The 13,368-nt window shown below is 52.5% G+C and overlaps 1 protein-coding gene across 1 annotated transcript; it reads left to right on the top strand.

The window, feature by feature from the left end:
- The first annotated feature begins 681 nt into the window (after nt 1-681).
- On the top strand, nt 682-12,929 carry A3galt2 (alpha 1,3-galactosyltransferase 2). The gene is made up of 5 exons (XM_032897539.1): nt 682-862; nt 7,571-7,654; nt 7,814-7,903; nt 8,191-8,328; nt 11,427-12,929. Exons 1-5 carry the CDS (start codon nt 843-845, stop codon nt 12,112-12,114), a joined length of 1,020 nt encoding a protein of 339 aa, XP_032753430.1. The 5' UTR covers nt 682-842; the 3' UTR covers nt 12,115-12,929.
- Nucleotides 12,930-13,368: the final 439 nt, after the last annotated feature.

The raw sequence follows: 13,368 nt of genomic DNA, 5'->3' as shown, positions 1-13,368 counted from the left end.
GGTTCTGAGTTCAATTCCCAGCAACCACATGGTGGCTCACAATCATCTATACCGGGATCTGATGCCCTCTTCTGGCATGCAGGCGTACATACAGATAGAGCACTTCATACATAAATAAATCTTTAAAATACGCACACGTGTGAATAGTCCCCCTTCTGTACAAACAGTTTAAAGCTCTGTCAATCATTTCCCTATCCAACATAAAAATACCTATTACACCACTAAGCTGACTTGTGGGCTCTCCATACAGATGCAACTTTTAACATGACTACCAGTGCAAGCTTCAGAGTCGAGATCTGATGTGACTCAGACCTGGTGACAGTCATAAGCACCCCGAATTACTGGGGAGCCAAATCGCTCTGAGGACTGAAGTTACCCATGTCACAGTGCTCAGAGTTTTTTGGCTCTGGCTGGTGTGAGTGCCCTGTGGGTGGGGATGTAAATCCCTGACCCTGACCCTGACCCCTCCCGGAAACAGCCCCTCCCACCCCTGCTGAAGAGCTCCAAAACCCAAAGCCGGGAGGAGAATGGGTCCATACCTGTTACCCAGGCCTTCCCACCGGTCAGTCTAGGCCTGTTCGCCCACTCTTTTGTAGATGGTTGGCCCCACGGGACTTGCCAGCTCCACCCATCAGTTCTTTCCTGTAAGCCCCACCTCCAGTTTCTGAGTTTATTGGTGATGCATTCCAGACTGCCTCGGGGTGTGGTTCCGAGTCCAGAAGGCAGAGAGGAACTGGTTTGTCCCCCATACATTGTCACTTTCATTTCGAGCAGGTCATTTCTTCTATCTCTCTGGGCTGGAAAAAACCCGCATGGCAGGTTTTCACCACTGACTTCTCCCCATGGCTCTGGAGGGACTCAGGTGAGTGGGTTCAGTGCCGGCCAGATGGGAGGTACGATTCTAAGCTCTAGGCTGATGGACTCAAGAGGGGTTTAATCAAGAGGTTGAGTACCTGAGGGAACAACGGAGCTCCAAGAACAAGAGGGGAGGGGCGGAGAGAGGAAGCAAGGCAGAGGGAAGCTAGGGAGATCCCTTCCTTTGTCCTGTGTGAGGCAGAAAGCCAGGGTCCAGAGCTGCTCTGCTCCCTGTAACTGAGAGCTCTCGAAAGCAGAGAAAGGGGCAAAGGAACGGGGATTGAGCGCTGAGCCATCTTCCACACTGAGCTGGAGTCCACAGGTCCTCTAGCAAAGGTGGAAGAGTAGGTCACACTGGTCCTTCTGGAGTAAAGCTATCTAAACTGGTGCCCTAGGGAAGCAGAGGGTAGAACCGTGTAGTCATCCCACTCCCATCTGGGTCCCAGCTGTCCTCACCCAGCCCTTTGATTCAGCTTGGGCCACTCAAAGCCAGCTCTGCCTGAATGCTCCCACTAAGGCCCGGTGTCCAAGATAAACACTGGTTTCCCTACTCTGGGGTGGGAGAGAACAAGGGAGAGGACTGGCTAAAAATGTGCAGCAGTTGCCAGGGACAAAGGGAAGTCCATGCCAGCTTCTCCCTGTAGCTGCTGCAGAGCCACTCCAGCCTAGTACCAGGGTTCAGAGTGGGCTTCAGGCAGAGTGGAAAGGGTCAGGTTTCTCATGGGAACCACACTAGCTAGATATGAGACCTCAGGATCCAGGGACCTCTGTGAGAGGAACTGGGCGTCACATCTGGTAGGTCAAGGCTTAGCACCAGCACGTACCAGCCACTTCCCTGAGTACGTGAGACCCAGCCTCCCCACGGACAGAAGGGTAGCAATCCAGGTTCCCCTCCAGGCACTTAACTCCTGGAGCAAATGGAATTTTAAGCAAAGAAGTAGCAGTGGGGTGGGGGAAGAACGTGAAATTAAATCTAGGTTCATAACTTCATTCAGTTCTAGCAAATGATCATTAATGCCACCAACAGGTTCTGGGACTTGGTACCAAGACTACAGTCTGCTAGGAAAATGAGTTCCTAGGGCAGACACGGACTAACGGGGAGGTTTGGGGAAGGTAGAGATGCAGGGAGGAGGACTATATGTCAAGGATCTAGGAAATGGATAGAAGCTGGAGGAAGTGGTTGGGCAAAGACGGGGTGACAATCCCAGTGAGTTTTGGCAAACCCAGGAAGTTAAATGGTCGGGGCTGAAGGGTGGTACCCAGCATCCTGACTGGGAGATGGCTACACAAATCCAGATGTAAAACAGCGAGGCAGAGAGAGAGGATGTTGCAAGTGAGCCTGAAAGGAGCGTCTGTGTATGCAGAACCCGGAGACACAGCTGCTGTGACAGGAGAACGTGGTTCTGGGACCCCAGGAACACAAAGGAGAGAAAGGGCGGGGCAGGCAGGAACTCACAAGCTGGTGGTGTAGATGCTGTTAGTTTAAGGTGTGTGGGCGACACCTGGGCAGGCACAGCCATCGAGAGGATACGAGATACCTGTGGCTGTTGCCTCAGCCAGAAACTAGAAATATGGGATGATGGGCACGCTACAGAAGTTACGGGCTAGTTAACAGAACGGGCGTGGCCTTCTCGCGCATCGTTGTAGACAATCGGAGAGCACTGAGTCAAAAGCAATTGTTACAGGCCCTGCCTCTGTGCCTGGAGCTTTTCCGCAACCACCATCACCAATCTGGTGGGTACTCCCATAATCTGGCTATAACAACAAGCATCAACATGGGGCCACTGAGCACCCCCAAAGCAGGCTGTGTTAAGTCGAAAGTAGAAATTAGACTCAGGATTTAGACTTAGAAAAAACAGGCAAGGAAATATATCAATTTTCCCACTGATGACATGTCCACAGGATGTTTTGGATGTGTTGGCATAATTAAAAATAGGTAAAAATGATTTTCACCTGCTTCTCTTTTGTAACGTGGCTACTGCAAAGTGTGGCGTCTCAAGGTACAGATCACATTTGGTCCTAGGGGCTTTGCTGTCCTAGCATCCCCCAGGGGAGGATAATGCAGCTCCTATGAACACTGTGCCTGTCAGCACATGGACATGCTAGAAAAGGCCCCTCCCCCACCTCCAGAACTGAGCCCTGCCTCGCCTTGGAGTTCTGGTCTAATCTCTCTCTGTTCCACGGTGTGCACGCCTCCAGCTACGCTCCACTGTCACATACACATCAGGCATTTCCCCAGTCCCCGCTGAGCTTGCCTATGTCCATTTTTGTCAATTGCTTTTTGTGCGTTGGTTGGCTGGTTGGCTGGCTGGCTGGTTGGTAAGTTGATTGGTTCTTTTGGGACACGGTTTCTCTGTGTAGCCCTGACTGTACTGGAACTCACTCTGTAGACCAGGCTGGCCTTGAACTCAGAGATCTGCCTGCCTCTGCCTCCTGAGGGCTGGGATAAAAGGTGTGCACCACCATCTCCCAGCTTTTTTTTTTTTTTTTTTTCTTTTCTTTTTTTGGAGCTGGGGACTGAACCCAGGGCCTTGGCCTGGCAAGCACTCTACCACTGAGCTAAATCCCCAACCCCCACCTTTTTTTTTTTTCTTCTTTTTTTCTTTTTCTTTTTTTCGGAGCTGGGGACCGAACCCAGGGCCTTGCGCTTGCTAGGCAAGCGCTCTACCACTGAGCTAAATCCCCAACCCCAACTTTTTTTTTTTTAAACTAGCACACAACACTGAACAGTATGGCAGCTTCACTGTGACGATTTCAGACAAAACTCATCATACTTTACTCATATCTATTCTCCCTCCTCTCATTAGTCCCCTTCCTCCTACAGATACACATATTCTTTACTCGTGTGTGTGTGTGTGTGTGTGTGTGTGTGTGTTTGCCGCGAGCCCACAGTGTGCGCACTCGAGTGCATGTGTGGTGGTCAGAGGATAACCTACAGGGAGTCAGTTCTCTTTCCTGCTTCCTGTTTCCACGTGGGGCCTGGGGACTGCACCCAAGTCGTCCACCAGGCTTGCCAGCAAGCAACCTCCACCATCCCACCAGCCACCATGAACCTGTCCAGGTCCTGCTAGAACATTCTCAGACAGCCTGCTGTAGAAATGGGAGATCCGGTGACAGGATAGGACTGAAGGTGACCCCCACAGAGCACAGGCTGTGTTTCGGAGGCTCCTTCGTCCTGCTAAGGGACCTGACCATGCCATTATCCAGAGGGGCTAACTCTCTAGTCCTTCATTTAAAAATCAACGCAGCTTATGAAGACCTGAATTTGAACCCAGAACCTACATTAAAAACAAAATAGGGCCAAGTGTTATGCTACATACATGTTAGCCCAGCCCCGAGGAGCTGGAGACAGATGGATTCCTGAGACTCTGCTCAGTCTCGTGACAAGCTCCCAGCTACAGAAAGACCTGTCTTTAAAAACAAAGCGGAAGCTGGGACCATGGCTAAGTGTAGGGCGCCTACCTCGATCACGTGAGACCCTAAGTTCAATTTCCAGCACTGAAAACGGGGAGGGGCGGTGCCAACAGGTCTTTAGAAGGATGCTGAGGTTGACCTCTGGCTGATCTACATACACACTTACATGCTTACTTCCACGTGCATGAATCTGCACACGCATGAACAGGTCCACGTAACACAGACAGGCAGCAACGAAAGAACATCGTAGGCACCTGAGGAGGTGCGGGAAACCCCTCCTCTAGTAATTTTAACGTGCCTTTAAGTGCTTGCTTTTGCCCCCATTTTCTGGGGCCTACTTTTACTCTTGCTCAGTAAGTGCCGTGATGCGTGTCGTTTTTAGATGCTGCCTTTTTCCCTTGAGGTTCCCGTGGGGAGCAGCTTTTCCCTTGTCTTCATGACAGGTGCATCTAGCCAGTCCCTCTGGCTAGACACCGGAACCCTTTTCAGGTCTGTCCAGACCTGAGACCTGAAATCCAGGCAGCGGTCAAAGGAAGCTGTGTGTACCCCAACTGCAAACCTTTAACTTCTTCAGCTTCTATCTATCTCTATTCTTTACCGTCCGCCACAGGACAGGACCCTCCACCCCTATTATCCCACCTCCCACCTCCCACCTCCCACCTCCCACCTCCCACCTCCCACCTCCCACCTCCTCCCACCTCCCACCTCCCACCTCCCACCTCCCACCTCCCACCTCCCACCTCCCACCGCCCACCTCCCTCAGCTTCTATGCCCTCACCTGGCACGCACATCCCTAGGGCTCAGTGCTGGGCTGGCCTCCTCCATCCCTGTGCTCCCTCCCATAACACTCCTGTGCTCCTGATGAATCCCAGAGCTCTCTGCTGAGCTCCAGGCTTTACCCTAATTAGAAAGATGCAGTTTGGCCCTTGGATCCAGATGCTCTTGGATCCAGATCCCTCTGCCATCAGTGACCACACCCTGCCCATTAACCCTGCCCAGATTCTTCTCGACGCAGCCACCGATGCTCTGCCTCACAGCCCAGCAACCCTGGCCCCTAACTGGGTTTCTTGTCTCTAGTCACACTCTCCAGCCCAGTCACCACGAACAGAGAACAATCTGAATATGTATATTTTCCAAATGAAATTACCCCCCCCCGTGATCCTCCCCCCACACATACTAAAAACCTTCCCTTAACGGGAGGTCCCTGGGTACACTGCTGTTTCCTTGTTGGAGGCTGCCCTTCCCCCCACATCCCTTTTTAAATAGCTTTTAGTTCTCTGAGGTCAGCAATTCCAGGAAGTCTCTGAAAGCCTGGTGCCCGGCCCATCCCCTCCCAGGCCTGTGTGCTACAATCAGGGTTCACTGCTCTGCTCTTACTTCGCCTTCCCCGATCCTCACTCCACATCCCGAAGGCAGGGTTTGCCTTCCCATCTCTCTTACCTGATGTCTTGGAACCAGCACAAGGCTCGGTGCCACAATGTGACCAAGAGCAGGGCCAAACAGATCCTGGCGTATGACCATCTTCTATACCAAAAGGCATCTTCTTCAAGCAGATGGGCAGAGGCTGGGGCTGTTGGGCATCAGGGGACAAATACTGAAAGCTAAGTAGCAGCCCAAAAGGCCAGGATAGTTCCCACTCTACCAGCAAGCCAGGAGACGACTTCTCAGACTGTATGCTGGCAACCTGGCTATTTTCCTATTTTCGCCATAGCTTTTTTTATTTTTTTTAAGGGCGATCATTTTATAAACAAAATCTGCCGCTGGGTTCTAATTTGCATGTCTTTGCCTACTAGTGAGGGTGAATGTTTTTCCATTGATTTGCCTACTGAATGCATTTTTTTTTCCTCTTTGAGAGTTAAGCCGATAGTTTGACATAGGCACTGTTAAAGGAGGTTGGTCTTTCGGGAGATGGCTCTGGGGGGCTGAACAGGGAGTGAGCTGGCCAGGGTCACCCGGAGTTGGCAAGGAACAGGAAGGACAGAGACAAAGAGGCCAAGGGAAGCGACCTGGGGACTTTCACAGTAGGTGAATGTGGGAGAGGGACAGGCTGGGCTGCATGCAGTTTTCTGGCTTAGCCGCCCTCCTGAGGCACCCTGTGCAGAGAGGATTCCCACAGGAGCAGAAGTTCAAGGCGGGCTCTTTGAGTAAATCCTAGGCACGTACGGTGTGGAGCTACTCCAAGAGATAAAGGAATCTGATGTAAGTGCCCTTCTTGAAAGAGATCACAGAGACTGTCGGGGGAGTTATAGGGCAGGCGGGGAGTGGAGCTAGGACTTATCAGAAGGAAGAGACCGCAGGAGCCGGGTGCATTGGCAGTGCCGTCAGCAGCCGAAGTCCAGTCCCTTGGCTGGCGTGAACTCCAAGTTCAGGCTCAGCCTCAAGGATGCTGCTATTCTAATTACTCCATCTCACTCGTAAAGACTGATGCCCGGAGGGCCAACGTTGCTAACAAAGAGTGTGACACCAGAGTTCAAAACCTGGGCCGCATACCTGCTCTATACGATGAGGTGCTTACAGACAACAACCAAAAAACCAAAAAACCGCAACCAACAGACAAACCAACATAAAACCTGACCCCGGTCAAATCCCCATGCCCACTCCCTGTCAGCCAGGCCTGCGGCCTCTGAGCTATGTGGGAGGAATACCAGCCCAGGTTGAACTGGCTGCCACCGACATGCCTCTATCTGCCGAGCTCCTCACTCTAGCTACCAAGTCGTCGATTCTTTTCCCCTCTTGGACCTCCCTCACCCCCCCATCAGTCAGCTTCACCACAACACATCAAGCACACCAAACCTAAACGCCACTGCCCTCCAAGCCTGCCCAACTTAAACCCTGCCACACTGCTGTCCAAAACAAAGGAAAAGACTCAGAGCTCCTTAGACAGGAAGAGGAACTTCTCCAGCCCAAGGCATGAGGGGCAGCTGGGTAGAGGGTAGGGGGTTCTTATGCATCAGCAGAAAGATTCAAGGGTCAGCAAAACCTGCGAGGCATAGGACAAATTGTCCGGGACGATGGCCTCTGTGGGAGGAGTGAGAGGAACGAGGAGTGTGTGTTGGGACATCTGTATGCGCCCTCCCTGCACCTCTGGAGGGATGTGGGACACACCGATCCCACGGACCCCCTATAGGCAGAACCGCAAAGGCTCTGCACTGTGCGAATTCTTGAGTCCTTCTGAACGTCGGTGCTGTGTGAATAGAAGAATAGGTTCTTGCTTACAAGTGAAACAAAGCAGGAAGATCGGGCAGTCGTTCCTCCCGTGTAAGTCAGTCTCTCATGCCCTTCCCCATTCCCACCACCCCAGGGCCAAGAAGAGACTCCTGTGGCGCCTCTTCCTGTCTGCGTTTGGTCTCCTCGGCCTGTACCATTACTGGTTCAAGATTTTCAGGTACACTTCCTTCCCTGGGGCCGGGGCTAAAGTGGATCTCTCCAGGGGCCTCCTGGGGGAGGGGAAGGTGGTAGCTGGCTTAGCTTGGGCAAACATTCCAGCTCTCCTTAACAAACAAAGACCACACCTAGTGTCTCTTCCTGCTTGCACCGCCCACAGGCTCTTTGAAGTGTTCATCCCCATGGGCATCTGCCCTATGGCCATCATGCCTCTGCTAAAGGACAATTTCACAGGAGTGCTGCGTCACTGGTAAGCAGCCACTATTCTCCCGCTCGGGATGCCCGCAAACTATATAGGTCTGCCCCAGACCCCTGCTCTCTGCTCTCCCACACAAAGGCATTCTGGTTTGGGGGAATCCAATGGGGGCCCATCGGGTCACACGCCACCCTGGTTATCAGGTTGGGTCTAAGATAGGGATGCTTGGGGACAGGTCTGATATGCCTGAGGGTCCCTAGGGCCCAGTGATGGGGAGATGGCAATAATCAGGTGCCAGGCAGCTAAGTGAATACAACTGTGTTTCTTCCTGCTCATGGCAGGGCCCGGCCTGAAGTCCTGACCTGTACCTCTTGGGGAGCCCCAATTATCTGGGATGAGACCTTCGACCCACACGTAGCTGAGCGAGAGGCGAGACGGCAGAACCTTACCATTGGACTGACTGTCTTTGCGGTAGGCAGGTAAGGCCCAGAGAGGAGCTCACGCTTCTAGGTAGGGAGCAGAAGGGTGTGCCCACGGACAGGTATTCACGAAGCCTTCTTCCATACCATGGGAGCTCCTAGGGCAGCTACAGGCTATACCCACTTTTTCAGACTCTCGGGCAAGCACAGAAGCACTCTCGGCTGAAGGACAGGTGAGGTTTGGCACACATGGAAGCACTGGGCTTGTAGGGAGGACATAACAGAGCTTTTCAGGTCAATGATGAGGAAAGGGGGTCTAGCAACTGGTTAAACTAAAGTGCTTAGCATAGGTGACTCAGCCTAGGGGTGGCATTACCAGGAAGTCTGAGGAAGGAAGAAGGGCTAGGAGCTCAGGAATTTAGAAAGGGCGTGCCTCCAGGCTAGGCACAGAAGGACATGAGAGCAAGGAGCATTGGAGAGTGATATATTGGCAGCGACAATTAGCAGATCACAGAGCTCAGTGAGGTAAGCCTGTGGGTGGGTGAAGGGTCAGGGTACGTGGGCTGGATGAATGGGTGAGAGAGGCTCTCACGTAGTGACATAGTGACATTTTGGAGGGGCGACATGAATAATGACCATGTCCAGGGGGAAGCTACAGAAGCAGGTGACTGAGGAGGACAAAATCGTTGCAAGTGAGGCATACAAAGGTGTAAATGTAACTCTTATTTATACGCCCGAGATGTAATGGTTGTCTCAGAAGTTTACTGCCTGTCTGCTAACCTAGGCCTAGTCCTGGAAGCTTCCAGCCTCTGTACAATCTTATCTAGGCCTAGAACGTTTTCAGCCTCTGAGACTTACTGCTGAATAAGCTCACCCTTTCTAGTTCTTCCTGAGCTCTGGCTGGCTCAACTCAACTGCGGTGGCTCAAACTCCTCTCCAAGCTGACTGATTCAAACTGGATCCTCTTGCTGCTGATTGAATTGCTCTGCTCAGGCCTCAGACTAACTCTGGCGGTCTGTTCTAATCCTCTGGCTCCTTCTCACTCTCTGCCTCATTCTGTCTTCACCTGCGTCTAGCTTGTTCTCTCTGCAACCTGTCTCTGTGCAGTAAAACTGTCTCTGCTTCTCTCTGCGCTTCTTCCCCTCAAGTAGCCTCTCTTTCCTTTCCTCATGAGAGTTGGGCGGGCATATCCTACTCTGTCAGATCTTTCTATGATTCGTCACTTTGTCCGCCACACAATTAGACATCACTTTTAAACGTGAGCTTTTCCTTCTACAAACTAACGTAACCTTCATTGTTTGGGACTAAAGATGTGGCCTAAGGGCAGGTCTGTATTGCAGCCAGAGGGATTAAAGGTGTGGGCTAAGGACTAAGCCACACTACAACACAATCTCGGGGGTGACAGTGTGAGCAAATATCCTGCAACACACAGGGTGGTCCTCAGCTGTAGAAGGAGCTAAGAAGAGACAAAGGGCAGGACACTGCCCTCCCATTGTGGACGAGAGGGAGAGTCCAGGGGGATGACCACTTTCCAAAGTGATACAAAGGGGACTCCTGACTGGGTGTGGAATCAGACCTACAACCCCAAGTCACAGAACAATGGAGTACAGGACAGGGTAGGGAGTGGGCCAGGCTCCTGTGAAATGAATGGGAATGCTCACCTGGGAAGAAACACCCCCAAACCTGGGCAAAGAATTCTGAGCTACTGGATATCCCAGAAAACCGTTTAAGGTTTTTCCAACCGTGTCCCAAACACCCACAAAAAAGACAGAAAGCTAGGAGTGTCACTGCAACACAAGGCGACTGAAAGATCACTAGGGCTGGCCCAAGAGCAAGGGGACAGAGCTGCTGCACCCTTGGGGCCACTCCTCTGGCCTGTGTACCTGTGTGCCTTAGGGGGCCAGGGGCTCCGGAAACTAAGAGTTCAGGACTGTGAACCCTACGCTTTGAGATGCTGACCCATGACCCCAGATTTAGAGCATATGCAGGTCAAAGGACTGGCCCCAACTGCAGGGCGAGCCAACTTTTGCCTCCTCCCTTTAGAATTCTGTACGTGTTGTTCAAGTGACTCTAGCTTTAAACAACAAAGCAAACAAACAAAAAACAAACCAGCATGCACACTTAGCAGTGTGTGCTATGTGGCAAGCATTCAGGCTATTTGGCTTGGTCACTGTTCCTTGGAACTGCTGGTGCCTCAGGTTTTGAGGGAGGCAAATTGTCAAGTGTTCTGAGCAACCTGCTGTCCTTGGAAAGGAAAGCAACAGACTTTATGGCTTAAAATGAGTAGCTATAGTCAGGAATTCAGGAAGTCCCAAGAGGGCCTGTTCACTCCTGGATGTCTGGGTCTCCGCCAAGGAATCAACAACGAAAGACCCATGGACGCCTCTCACTCCACACAAGTTCCCTCCATGACTGGCTTGGGCTTTGTATTAATTTGTTTTGTTTTGTTTTTATTGCTGTGATAAACATCATGTCTGAAAAACACCTTGGAAAGGAAAGGGTTTCTGTCAGCTATTTCAGTTGGTAGTCCATCAAGCGAAGAAGTCAGGGCAGGAACCTGGAGGCAGGAGGGATGCTGCTCACTGTCTTGCTCCCCATGGCTTGCCCTGCCTACCTTCTTTTACACCTCAGGACCCAAGGGTGGACGTAGTGGCTAGTCATTCCCACATCATTGCCTACAGTGCACTCTGATGGTGACGTTTTCTCAGCTGAAGTTTTCTCTTCCCAGATAACCCTGACTTGGCAAAAAACAAACAAAATGAACCCCCCAAAACAACTAAACAGCACAGGCTTGCTTACATCGTAGCAGTCTCTGGTCCTGGGACCCCTTCCACAAGGCTCAGAGTACTTCAAATACCCCCTGTCCTTCAAAGGTGTTCCAGCTCAGTACTGCCTGGGTCAGAGGAATCGGGAGTCCATATTTAAGGGGAACAGGGCAGGGCAATACATCCAGGCAGACGGCAACAGCTTTCAGTGTCCGTCCCCCCCCCCCAGCCTTGCGCTTGCTAGGCACGCGTTCTACCACTGAGCTAAATCCCCAACCCCGCGCTTTCAGTCTTTTAATCCACCACCTCAAAGCTGGAGATCTGGGATTGCATGGCCTGGTATGGGCAGGGGTGGAGGGTATCAGGACTGACTCTGGCCTGACTGCCTGGCAGGTACCTGGAGAAGTACCTGGAGCACTTCCTGGTATCGGCAGAGCAGTACTTCATGGTCGGCCAGAACGTGGTGTATTATGTGTTTACCGACCGACCGGAAGCAGTGCCCCACGTGGCTCTAGGCCAGGGTCGCCTGCTGCGGGTGAAACCAGTGAGAAGAGAGAAGCGCTGGCAGGACGTGTCAATGGCTCGCATGCTCACGCTACACGAGGCTCTGGGAGGGCAGCTGGGCCGAGAAGCTGACTATGTGTTCTGCCTGGACGTGGACCAGTACTTCAGCGGTAACTTCGGACCCGAGGTGCTGGCAGATTTGGTGGCGCAGCTGCACGCCTGGCACTTCCGCTGGCCGCGGTGGATGCTGCCCTACGAGAGGGACAAGCGGTCGGCTGCCGCGCTGTCGTTAAGCGAAGGCGATTTCTACTACCACGCCGCGGTGTTCGGGGGCAGTGTGGCGGCTCTGCTCAAGCTGACGGCCCACTGTGCGACTGGCCAACAGCTGGACCGTGAGCATGGCATTGAGGCACGCTGGCATGACGAGAGCCACCTCAACAAGTTCTTCTGGCTGAGCAAGCCCACCAAGCTGCTGTCGCCTGAGTTCTGCTGGGCAGAGGAAATTGGCTGGAGGCCAGAGATCCACCACCCTCGTCTGCTCTGGGCACCCAAGGAGTACGCACTGGTGCGAACCTAGCAGGCCACCCTGGCCAGGCGGGCACAGGAACGTCTTTGGCACTGCGAGTGTTGAATGGAATTGCAAAATGTTTCAAAAGCACGAAGTCAGAGCCAGTTACACTGCCTTTGGAAGGGGGACTTCGGAACTCAGAGGTCCTGTGCCTGGGGCCATACACCCTTGTCAGCTGGCCAGAGAGCCTTTTTGCTCCAACCAGATGCAAATTATGGAAAGGCAAGAGTTTGTCAGCTTACTTTGCCTACAAGGCCTTCCTTAGCCCTTGGTAATGGTTGGTGTCTCAGCTTCTGTCCGGACCTTAGGTTTGACAGCTGTCTGGAGCCATTCCTGTGACCAGGACCTGCAGTTTCTCTTCTCTTTCTCCTCACGGTCTTCTGTTCTACTTCAGCCCCCAGCTCTCCATTCTCTGCCTGTGCTAACATGCAGGTCCCTGTCTGCATTTGTTCAACTGCTTCTTCCTCCGTCATCAGGAAGGTTTCCATTCCTGCAGCTGGGCTGGCTCCCTGACCCAGTGAGCACTTCCCCTTCAGCTCCCAAGCAGCTGGCTGCCTTGCTGCTGTTGTAGTGTGGCTGGCAGACCACTCGGTTGTCACGGCCTCTGCCACCACCACAGCTGTCTCTTCATGTTCCTAGACAGCCCTCAGCCTTGGCAAGGCCATTCAAGGGAAGCCTCTTGTGGGACCCTACAGCTCGGTCGGTGTCAGGAAAGGAGCATGGGAGAGTGTCAGCTCTCCTCCCCAACCCCATCCCTGCATGCTAGCTCACTAAGGGCAGCTGATCATCTACTTTTACAGCCATAAAAGAGGTGTTTAAGCCAACCCAGCCTCCTCTCTCTGGGATATTCCAGATGTTCCTTCCGCTAGACCTTGTCTCTGTGTGGGAATGGTTATGGAGTCTTCTAGAGTTCACAAAGGCTTTGGCAGCAGAAGGTCTGTTTCAAATAACCATGGTTTTAAGGCTGTGCCTTCAGGAGCTCTGACTGTTGTACGGCACTCTCTAGGTTTCCGAGGGCCGTGCAAGAAAGACACCGGGTGTGGCATGGGGCTAGCCCAACACCTGCTAACACAAGAGTCAAGTTGCCCCTCCCTGATGACTGTGCTTGTGATAGGACCGTGAGCACCGAGGGGGAGACCGTTAACAGTAAAGGGTCTGAAGAACTTGTTAGCACACGTAGTAAGTGTAAGAGATTTTCGACTTTGCTTAACACCACTCAGGGCTCCAGGAAAGGATGAGACCCTCCCCCAGCTCCTTTCACCC

This window comes from Rattus rattus, chromosome 1, assembly GCF_011064425.1.
Source record: "Rattus rattus isolate New Zealand chromosome 1, Rrattus_CSIRO_v1, whole genome shotgun sequence".
NCBI lineage: Eukaryota > Metazoa > Chordata > Mammalia > Rodentia > Muridae > Rattus > Rattus rattus.
Note: the sequence above shows the minus strand (reverse complement) of the source record. Positions and strands in the feature narration are given on the sequence as shown.

What these genes read in the sequence shown, in the direction of transcription:
- A3galt2 (XM_032897539.1), top strand. Translation starts at nt 843, where the DNA reads ATGGCTCTGGAGGGACTCAG. An exon ending in TACTGGTTCAAGATTTTCAG is followed by an intron (nt 7,655 to 7,813) that starts GTACACTTCCTT and finishes CACCGCCCACAG; the next exon opens with GCTCTTTGAAGTGTTCATCC. An exon ending in ACAGGAGTGCTGCGTCACTG is followed by an intron (nt 7,904 to 8,190) that starts GTAAGCAGCCAC and finishes TGCTCATGGCAG; the next exon opens with GGCCCGGCCTGAAGTCCTGA.